Source organism: Mytilus edulis, chromosome 4 (genome assembly GCF_963676685.1).
Source record: "Mytilus edulis chromosome 4, xbMytEdul2.2, whole genome shotgun sequence".
Lineage (NCBI taxonomy): Eukaryota > Metazoa > Mollusca > Bivalvia > Mytilida > Mytilidae > Mytilus > Mytilus edulis.
The window spans coordinates 19,218,510-19,230,679 of NC_092347.1; the positions used below are offsets into that span (position 1 = coordinate 19,218,510).

The window sequence follows — 12,170 nt, forward strand, 5'->3', positions numbered from 1 at the left end:
GAAGGCAACCAAGAAAATCCTGCACCCAAAAGCGGGCTTCAGCTCGCCTCTGAACAAAAATGTGTTTTTGTATAGTGAAAATGGACATGAAACTAAATGTCATACAAATGTATTAGTGTTTATTAATTATTCAATTCTTAACAGTTTGATCCAAATTTATAATATTGAGACAAATGTTTACATGGTACGACCTGCCTTTGCAGTCTGATTGGCTGGTTAGTTTTGTGATTAAATTTACCACTAACACAAAGGTTTGGATCATAATTGGTAGTCACAACTGTTTCTGTGTTAATTGGAACATTAAGTTGTAAATATTCAAAATTGCACTTTTTCAATGGAAAAACATCAGACTTTTTATAAACAAACAAATCTCTGTATTGTTCTAAAGAATCCCATATATGTGTTTCATTTTCTTTAAATACAAGTATATCAATGTATGGCCATTGATAAGGTTCATCTTTTATGTCTGTACCATGTATAGAAAACATTTTCCACTGAGAATTTGGCTGATGGTGCAGTCCATATCCCTTTAGTCTATGGAATTCCTGTTTAAACTGTTCTGATTGAGAGCTATTAATCCAAACATCAATATCATCATCCCAAGGTATTAATCCGGCATGCCGATAGGCTCCCAACAAACTCCCTCCATATAACAGGTATGTAAGCTTCAAAGAATCCATAAATAAGGCAAATGTAGAGAGAATGTCTATCAATCTTTTCTTTTCTGTTAAATTCATTTTAACATTGAAAACAGACAAGTTTGATGTCAGTTTGGTATTTTTAATGACTTTTCTAAATTCAGTTTCTTTCTTGTCGAAATATTTGTTTGGATCTTTATGCATTACACTGTTTAAGTACAGAATTAGAAATATCAACACAGCAGCTAGCAGGAACAGGAAAGTAGATCTTGATTTCATTTCCACAATACATGTTTGCAAATCTGAAAAGATCAATCATTTCAATAGAATAAACATAGACAAGATAATATAACAAAACATAATGTGTATTTTCATGACAACCATAATTAGGCCTTCTGAAATACCGCTGTTCCCGCTACCCTTACCAACCAATATTTTAGAACCTTTCAAAATGATTGATTTGTTATTTTTGAATAAGTACTTTTGAACATATATTAAACTCAGGTGTGTTATTCCCATGTTGATCCATACCACTGAAAAACTTTTTAAAAAACCAATTATTTGGCTCAACTTACTGACCCTATTTTTTTTAGCATAATATTCAATTCAAAACACAAGTATTATTATTTAAGACCTTACATGTACTTGTTTGTCGGAGACACCCTCGTTACTCTTTGAACTCAATTTTCTATGATTTTGCAGTGTAGTAATAATCATCTCTATAGCGGACCTTTAGATGACTCGTGGTTCATTGTGTTGTTTTGGTTTGCTGTATGTCATGTATGTATACTTGAATTTCCCCATATCTCTTTTTGTTTATATTAAATAATAACACAGTCATTGACAGTCAGTCTTGAATTATTATCAATTAATAAATCAAATGTATAAAAAATGTTGAAAAAAAAGTTCACATATTAGTAAATATTATATAAACAACAGCCTATCCATCAGGTCAGGAATAACCATTAACATGATTAATTGGTGAATTGTATCTCAATTCAGGTATACTCCACCTTTGACATATATTGGGATACACTAATTGAGGTATAATACAGTTTTTATCCCAATTTTTTTTTTAAAGATATATTGGAGCATCTTTTTGCATTTACCATAACAAGCTTTGATGACCACTTAGTGATGACATGTAATTGATTTTGACACTTTATGCCTTAATTTGTTAGAGATCCATAAAAACTAATATGACACTTCTTTTCCTACTTAAAAATTCTGAGTTTTCATCTATTAAATCTTATTTATGTTCTGTAGTCTCTTCCTGTCCATTTCCATGACTAACAAATCTGAAAGTTGGAACTGATGCAGAGCTAAGAAAATCTATGTGAATATACATCAAGTGGTATAATTCACATTTTTGCAAAACGCAGCAGTAGAATTCAGAAGCAATTACAAAAGTAACATGTCACTTATGAATATTTATCAAAGAGTAAGGTGGTATGAGCAAAAAGATGCTCCAATATCTTTAAAAAAAAATGATAAAAAAACTGCATTATTCATCCATTGGTATATCTCACAATAACCTGAATTAAGGCATAATCCACCAATTAATGGCAATTCCTGACCTGTCCATATAGTATGTACACTGTATACTATACAATATTTACTAAAATTGAGAATGGAAATGGGGAATGTGTCAAAGAGACAACAACCCGACCAAATAAAAAACAACAACAGCAGAGGGTCACCAACAGGTCTTCAATGTAGCGAGAAATTCCCGCACCCGGAGGCGTCCTTCAGCTGGCCCCTAAACAAATATATATTAGTCCAGTGATAATGAAGGCCATACTAATTTCCAAATTGTACACAAGAAACTAAAATTAAAATAATACAAGACTAACAAAGGCCAGAGGCTCCTGACTTGGGACAGGCGCAAAAATGCGGCGGGGTTAAACATGTTTGTGAGATCTCAACCCTCCCCCTATACCTCTAACCAATGTAGTAAAGTAAACGCATAACAATACGCACATTAAAATTCAGTTCAAGAGAAATCCGAGTCTGATGTCAGAAGATGTAACCAAAGAAAATAAACAAAATGACAATAATACATAAATAACAACAGACTACTAGCAGTTAACTGACATGCAAGCTCCAGACTTCAATTAAACTGACTGAAAGATTATGATTTCATCATATGAACATCAGGCACAATCCTTCCCGTTAGGGGTTTAGTATCATACCATCATAACATATATGAGAAGAACATAACCCGTGTCATGCCAACAACTGTATTTTAGAATAAATGTGTTTAGTTCCGATGCAAAGACCTTATCAGTGACTCAATATTAACGCCAAAATATGCAATCTTTAATGACTTGACAACAGTATCGTAATTATATCCCTTCTTAATAAGTCTATTCAAAGGTTTTGTAAGTTTCTGAGGTGAATACTGACACCTTTGTGCTTTATAAAGAATATTACCATAAAAAATTGGATGTGAAATACCTGAACGTATTAGAAGTCTGCATGTTGAGCTATATTTACGAATGATGTCTTTATACCGATGATAAAATTTAGTAAATGTTTTGACTAGTTTGTGATATCGAAAACCCTGGTGTAATAATTTTTTAGTAATACATAAATTTCTCTCGTTAAAATCGAGAACATTGTTACATACACGAGCGAATCGTACAAGTTGAGATATATAAACACCGTAAGATGGTGACAAGGGAACGTCACCATCTAAAAACGGATAATTAACGACATCCCTTTTATCATAAATTTTAGTATTCAGCTTTCCATTAGTGATATAGATATCAAGATCAAGAAAAGGGCAGTGGTCATTGTTAGTATTAGCTTTATTTAAAGTAAGTTCAACAGGATAAATTTCATTAATATACATACTGAAGTCGTCATTATTGAGAGCCAAAATATCATCCAAATATCTAAAAGTATTATTAAATTTGTTTATCAGATGTTGTTTCGATGGGTCTTTGCTTATTTTTGTCATAAATTGTAACTCATAACAATACAAAAACAGGTCCGCAATAAGTGGTGCACAGTAAGTCCCCATTGGAAGTACTATGTACCAGATATGTCATGTAACTTGTTTTTTTTTTTACATTTTATAAAAATCAAGACAATATTGATAGTAATTTGATACTGAGATTACTAATCATGCTAATAGACATTTGCTATTTGCTATAGTATATATTGATCATATTAATTTATATGGTTATCCCAGATTGATAACAAAAATGCTAGGTACTAGGTAGTTGCAGGCGCGGATCCAGAGGGGGGGGTTCCGGGGGTTGGAACCCCCCCTTTTTTTTGCCGATCAATGCATTTGAATGGGAGCATATAGCTGGAACCCCCCCTTTACTCTGGGTTGGGAACCCCCTTTTTTTAAAATGGCTGGATCCGCCCCTGAGTTGTCCATTTGTTAGATTTGTTTTATCATTTGATTAAGGACTTTCTGTTTTGAATTTTCATGGAAGTTCAGTATTTTAGTGATTTTACTTTATTATTACATATATACATTGTAAATCATGAGATTCAAGTCATTGTCACATCATAGATGTAATGGGTATTACATCTATGGTATTACATCTATGGTCACATTAAGTTTACAATGTGGCAACAAAATATTCAATGTCATTTATAGTCCTATTAACTGAAAACTTTGTCATTCATACCTTTAACAATGTCATCAAATAATCATTTACTTGATCAAATTTTTCATAACATTTTCTGGTACCTTATACAAATTCTGCTCTTCTGTTGTTACATTCGAACAGCGAATCAGTTATTTCTAATAAAATAATGGGGAAAACCAACTATCCGCTAGGACCTTTATTTCCGGGATAGAACATCTTGACAAATCATGACTTTAAATGAAAGAAGAAAAGGATATTATTAGAGCAAAATTACATATTGGATAATAATATTTCACAGAAAAGCTGGGACATAATGAATTGACTATTCCCACAGAAAAACCACTGAGACTCCGATTGAAATTGCTCTTTTCATCTCTAATGGGAGATTTTATACATCAATTCCTGTATCACATGCCGTATGTTCATAATCAATCTATAAGTATACAAATCGATAACTGGGAACATCAATTGTAAAATTATTACATGAGGTCTTGCATTATAAAAAATCCGTACCTTGGAATCAAATCAAATTCAAACTTATAAAGGTTGTTGTGTTCTGCAAACGGAAATCAACCATTTGACCAGTCTATTGATATTGAAGACTCTCAATACCTGTCAACTTGCAATGACAACTGTTTGATACACTAATACATCCCATTCTTACATATGGTGTGAAATATGGGGTTTGGATATAGTTACATGCTGGAAAAATTTAACTACAGATTTTCCGGAATATGTTGACAGCTTAATCCTCGACACAAACTTTTAGGACATATAAAATATTAAAATACCTCAATAAAATTAAGAAAAGTGTGTTTTAAAAACAAACTTATCACCAATGAAAACAAACTAACACTATCCTGTATCAAATAATGTTTAACCTAAAATATAATTGCACCTTCAAGTGGATTGACTTGACTACCTTAAATCGATTTTAGGCAATTATGGTCTTATAGTTATGTTTTGACGCAGCAAATGCCATTCGATGTAAATCAACTGAAAACGTTCTAAAGTTCCTTCAAAAATGGTATAGTGAAATCGACAATTCGGCTTCCATAGGGGAATTTTACGGTTTGTTTAAACCAATTAATGTTTGGTTTAGAAAAGTATCTTGTACAGTTTTCACCAATCGAACGTGATGATACATTTCAAAATTAAGATTCTGTAATTTGAAAATTCTAGTAAGTTTTACTATAAATAAAAATCTCCCTATCAAAGTAAATCTTGTTTCCAGAATAAAAAAAATCTTGGAATTACTTTAAATTGACATTTCGTAAGCAAGACAAGACAAGACAATTTATTACAACTTAGGCACACGTATGGTGCTACAAGAGGATAACAATTATACATTAAAAATTACATACATACTTATACATTTACAAGAAAGTCACACAATAGATTAATAATTGATATCATACAATAAAACTGAAATATATTTGGTTTATTTGTTTGCAAAATTCTTAATTGCAACGTGGTTAGAAATTATTGTAACATGCTATGAATTATGAAAATATTTTTTCAATATGTCTTAGAAACATGCACACTTTTGTTAGCACTGGCACGTTACAGTGTGATAATAGACCAATAAATTTCAATTGGGAAGGATTTTTTATGTAATATGTAGGTATATACCTTTCTCTTAAAGACATAATTTGTTTATTGGAACATACAAAAAAATAATGATATTCGTCACCAATGGTATTTGAATCGCAGTGACAGCATATACGATTTTCTCTTGGTGTATTTTTCCACCGACCAACTTCTATAGGGATTTTGATGTTTGAACATCTAAATTTACTGTAGATGTATCGATCTGCCACTTTAAGATTGAGTAAATATGGCTCTATAAAACAAAACATTGTTTTGTATGAAGCATAAAACACACCTCTAGATGAGTTTGTCATATCAGCAGATAGGCTCTGTCCGAATTGGTCAACCAATCTCTGTTTTATTTCTTTTTTAATATCCGAACTTTTGATATCACCCTGTGCATTCCAGACAAAAGAAAATCCTGTGTCATCTAAAATTTGTTTCACGGAAGATAACCATTTAAATGAGTATTGGCCTGAGTTATGTAAGTTATACATTAACTGATACAAGATCCCAGATAATTTGTTACTACTGCTTTGCACTAGCCTTGACCAAAAGCATAGTAATTTAGTTTTGATATTAATTTTTAATGGAAATCTGCCAGTTTCCCCATAGACCATATAGTTTGGTGTTGTTGATCTAACATTCAGGACTCTTTTTAGGAAACTCAAGTGCACCTTTTCAATCATGTCAACATTTTCGTGACCCCAGATTTCCGACCCATAAAGCAAAATTGGAGCGACCATACAATCAAATAGTCAAAACTGCAGATCTGAAGGGATGCTTACATTTCTTAACTTATAGTATAATGCATACAGTGCTTTTTGTGATTGTTCAACAAGTTTTTTCTTTGATAAATTAAAATTACAATTGTATCTTATTAATAATCCCAGGTAATTATAACTGTCGGTGAGCTGTAACTCCTCGCCCCTTAGCATGAATCTCATATTTCCTTTACGCTTCGCCTTCTCAAACACCATTACTTTTGTCTTATCAATGTTTACATTTAGTTTCCAGTCAGTACAGTATTCATCAAACTTGTTTAACATTATTTGTAAATCGTTAGCTGATTCTGCTAATAATATTGTATCATCAGCATATAATAACAAGAAAATTCGAATATAAATGCCTAGTTCATTTAGACAGTATTCATTTACCTTTTCTAAACCTGTTATATCATGCTGAATAAAATAGCTTTCAAGATCATTAAGGAAAATAGAAAAAAGAAAGGGTGATAAGTTTTCACCTTGCCTAACTCCAACTTCGCACGGAAAGAAATTTGAACAACTCGAGTTATGTCTTACACATGATTTGACATTAGAATAGAGGTTATAAATAGACTTAAATATTTTGCCGGTTATATTACTAGAAATAAGCTTTTGCCACAGTCCTACCCTCCATACAGTATCAAAGGCTTTCTTGAAATCTACAAATGTGCAGAATAAACGTTTTCCAGAGAGTAAATAAAGTTGAATCAAACAGTATAAACTAAATATATTATCAAGTGTGGAGTACCCTTTCCTAAATCCCGCTTGGCATTTTGAGAGTAATTCTACTTCTTGGGCAAACTTGTCTAGTCTGTTATTTAGTATAGCTGTAAATACTTTACCTAAACATGATACCAGTGTAATACCTCGATACGAGTCTGGATCGTTAAGAGCTCCCTTATTCTTATAAATGGAATTAATTATTCCCATTGACCAGATTTCGGGTATAATCCCTGTGTCGAATACAAAATTGAACAGTTTTACATAAAGAGGTAAACATACAGACATGGAATTTTTCATAAACTCGTTTCTTATTCCATCATATCCAGCGGCTTTGTTATTTTTTAATTTTTTAATGACTTTGATAATTTCTTCCTCGGTAATAGGCCCATTTAAAATTTCGTCGAACTCATTTAACTCTAGGTTAGGTAATTTAAACTCTTCCTCCTCATTTGCCACACTTTCGTTAAGCTTCTTAAAATGTGCATACATTACTTCTAGTGAAATTGGACTTTCCTTTTTTTTGTTTCGGAGAGAATTTATTTAAAACGTTCCAAAATTCTTTTGGGTTATTTGTTGATATATTACGAAGCTCTTTTTCTGTCTTCAACTGATAGTTTTGAAAACATTTGTTTATTTCTTTTTTGTATTCCTTACTTGCTCTTTTCAGTGAATTCTTATTATTTATACTTTTCTGTTTGTTATATTTATATTTAGCCGAGTGAAATTGTTTTCTTTTCAGCTTACATGATTTATTAAACCATGGTTTATTCCTATTTTTGGCCCCATGATTTTTTTTAATCGGATTTTTATTAGCAAAGGTTCCAAAAGAATCCTTAGCTGCCTGCGAGTAAAAATTTGTTAAACTAGTTATAACTCTGTTAATATCATGATTATCTTTTTTTGAGGATTCTATTTCATTACACAAATCAAGAACTTTTTCCTCGTTCTTTCTTATATTTTCGATGAACTTGTGTTTATCCTTTTCAATCCATTTTATTGTCTTCCTTTTATGTGAACTTTTTTCTTTTTCTATAGTAGTGACTTCTGTTGTGAGTTTGACATGAATGCGCTTATGAACATCTGAGAATAATGCATCAAAAGGAATAATCTCATACTCTTCAATATATTTAAAAAGATTTGACGAGACAATAAAATAGTCAATTAAACTGTTGTCTTTCGTAGTAGCCTTACCTATACCCTTATCCGAACCTGTCCTACCCCCTGTAATATACAAATTATTTCTCTTACAAAACTCTACTAGTTTATAACCCTGAGTGTTTGGACGCATTTTATCTTCTGAACATCTTTTTAGTGGAATCTTTAATGAAATTAAATTTTGGTAATCATATAAAAAATCGGTTATTTCATCATTTAAATTTTCGTCTAAAACCTCTACCAAATTTTCATCTGGAATGACAAGGTCCAAAAGGGTTCCAGTTCTGGCATTAAAGTCACCAATCAATGAACACAACTGTTCATCATCCCTAAGTGTTACCATCTCCCTTTCTATTTCCTCAAAAGCATCTTTTGATGCATATTTGCTATTTTCTGGTGGTATATAAACACATCCGATAGACATGTTTGATTCGTTTGAAATATTTTTTAGTTGCATCCATTGAACAAATTCACAGTCGGTTTTGATGAATTTGATATTTCTTTCTATTGATTTACTGTAAATGACCGAGATGCCCCCAGATTTTTTCTTGAAATTTTTTCTACATTTTGAAAATGAAAGATACCCATCGGGTAAAGATAGCATATCAAATTCATCAATTTTTGATTCAATACATACCAGAATATCGTATTTTTGAATAGTTTCAATGAATTCGGGAATAATCAATTTAGATTTTAAGCCACACACATTAATACAAGACAATTTTAGCACCCCAGGTTCATAGTTCGAAAGTTCAGAAGTAACCTTAACTCTTGTAGCGGCGTTGTCCTACACATATTCGTTTTCTTCATAGTTTGTATCGGAAGATTGTGTACGCGTTCGTTTGAACGGTCTAGGTGGTACTGGAGGACTTGCACCACTTTGCTTTTGATTGTTTTTCAATAAGGTCTCTCTGTATTCAGTTGCTATATTCTGCTCTTCTTCTGTACTTTGATATTGTTTTCCATTAATAAATAGTTTGTCTCGGACTAATTTAACTTGTTTCCCTTCGTGTCTAGCTTTTTTAAGAACCGGGTACAATTTTTTCCGCCGAGTTTCAATCTCTTCCGGGAATTGTTCATTAACTCCAAAGCTCTTTCCTTTTAATTTGTTTGTGTTTCTAAGCACCGCTTCTAGTTCTTTTCTGTATAAAAACCTTGCCACAATAGGCTTTGCGCCATTAAGTCCTGGCTTTCCAAATCTATGGACATTTCCAAGTTCTACATGGAATTCTATTCCGAGTTCGTTGTGCATAAAGCGTCGAAGCTTTTCTTCACAGTTTTCATTTTGTTGAAAACCTAGCCCTGAGAAAATTAGATTGTTTTTCATTGATCTGCACCTTAAGTCAAGAAGGCTGTGTTCTATTTGTTTAAAATTTTCTTTCAGATTGTCATTTTCTATTTGCCTTTCAATTTCTGTGTTTCTTCTCTTCATATTCTCAATTTCTTTTTTATTGCTTGTACACCTTTCAACGACAGTGTCAAGCAACCCTCCTATGTCTTCCACACTTTTTTCAATAAGTGAATTTCTTTTGACTAAATCTGATATCGATGTTTCAATTTCGGTGATTTTGTTGCACATTTGACTAAGCGAGTGACTCATTTCATCTATCTTGGAGAGCTTATCCTCTAATTTCTGTTGCCGCACATCTATTTTTTCAAGGATCATTAAGATTTTATTCATATTTGAATCATTATCGGATTGTTCCATTGCTTTCTTACTTTCCTCGATCAGCGATTTTGTGTTCAGAGCCATGTTGTATATTTGAGGAGGTTAAACAATGGTAACTAACCTATTCCTCTATGACGACGTAGCGATCTTGTTATGTTACCGGAATCTTTTTAGTGACTAACGTTATCTCTAACAAAGTAAATATTTGGCCATTATTAACTGTTTTCGTCATTGTTCAGGTTGAAGTATGTCCTTATTTAATTCTCTAACAATTTTCTACATTCAAAACAGACGAAATATTACTGAAAACTCACTTTTTCGGGAGCTCCAAAACTATGCCTGTTGCCATGTTTGCAACCGGAAATGACTAAGGTAGCACTCCACAGTTAGAAAATAAAATTAAAAATGAGCCACAAAATGTTTTATCATCTCCTATTCCTGGATTTCTAATACATTAACCTAACTGTTTGTGTTGTACATGTGCATATGTATGTAATCAGTATATTCCATAGATTTGATTTTCAAAAGTTAAAAGAGTGAAAATTACTTCCTTTTATGTGTATCCATGGCAACATTCTGCATTTATTTACCATAAAATATTGCAAAAAGGGGGGTGGACATGTCACATATCCCCCCAAATTTTGGATCAAACTAGAATTTCAATGCCTTTGAGTGATACCTTTTTAGAAACTGTTTTCATAAATCTTCCTAATGATCAAATAAAAAATGGGTGTCTTTCGCCTCATTTTTTCGTAAAATCCAATCACAAAGTTCGTGCGATAAAAAGTTGGAAAAAAACATTACAATAATTGCCGGACCAATGTATGGTAGGGACATGCAAATACGGACTGTCATACAGAAAACAGCCTATATTACATACATTACATAATCTTGATGTTCATATAAACCCAATACAAAGGCTATTTTAATACTCAGCTATCCAAAAATGAATTTTATTGCACACTAGCTCTCATATTTGAAAAATCCACAGGGGCCAAAATGCGAAACTACACACCTAACTGTGGAGTGCTACCTAAGCAGTAGCTCCAAAAAAGAATTGGTTGTCGGAGAGAAATAGAGATAACATCAACGATACAAAATAATAAAAGACGCACTCAGAGGTCAACATCATGAACAAAGTAAGGTCTTCAACGATAGACAAATGTTATTCTCTTTTCTACTAAATCGCCAAGAATCTTTAAAAATGTGATTAAGACTAGTATTAAAGAGGTTTGTTTTATCCTACCTATGATATTCATGATGTTTGCATGTTTCGGACAACGACTCTGATGTGACCCGTTCCGGATAAAATGAAAATCACGACGTTCGGAAAATAAATATTTATGTAAATGGTAAACACTATGTGACTTCATGCCAATTTCTACAAATTAATAAATGATTTATGATCGAAATGATGTATCAACAATGTACATATATATGTTAGCGGCAATAAGTGAAATTAGGCATTAAGCTTAAATCCTAGGCAATAAGCTAACGCCTAGGCAGTAAGTCTATTGCCTAAATGATGTTAGGCATTAGTCTTAAATCCTAGGATTTAAGCTTAAATCCTGAAAAATGTGAGCAGGCATTAAGCTTAATGCCTAAAATGTAAATGCGAGTAAATAAAAGACATTTATTCATTTAAATTAAAATATTTTTGTTACATAATAATATTATGATAACTGTGGCCTGTTTATCGACACTGTCCTAAGATTAGTCCTATAAGATATTCTTAGGACAGAAAATATGATATAGTTTGGATCGACTTACGACATTTCTTAGCATTCTGCACATCGAAAGCTATCTGAGGATTTCATTAGCTGGGATGTCCTAAGTATTGGCGTAAAAGAAAATAGCAAATGAAAAAAATGAAATATTGTATCAAATTCGACCAAAAACATTAATTCACACACCGATTAATTATTAGAAAATAATTACTAGTTTTAAATGAAAGGTTATAAATATTTTTTATATTATAATTGTAGATCTAAACTCTTTGAAACAAAATATAAGTAAAAAA

At 32.1% G+C, this 12,170-nt stretch overlaps 1 protein-coding gene and 1 long non-coding RNA gene across 2 annotated transcripts; both read right to left on the minus strand.

Moving 5' to 3' along the window:
• Positions 1-102: 102 nt before the first annotated feature.
• On the minus strand, positions 103-4,470 carry LOC139519145 (uncharacterized). Its single transcript, XR_011663526.1, has 2 exons — positions 4,286-4,470; positions 103-940 (listed from the first exon to the last, which is right to left on the minus strand). It is a non-coding gene; the product is annotated as an uncharacterized lncRNA (long non-coding RNA).
• Positions 4,471-9,268: 4,798 nt separating this feature from the next.
• LOC139521282 (myosin heavy chain, clone 203-like) lies at positions 9,269-10,234 on the minus strand. Its single transcript, XM_071314755.1, has one exon. The coding sequence runs from the start codon at positions 10,232-10,234 to the stop codon at positions 9,269-9,271; it is 966 nt and encodes a 321-aa protein (XP_071170856.1).
• Positions 10,235-12,170: the final 1,936 nt, after the last annotated feature.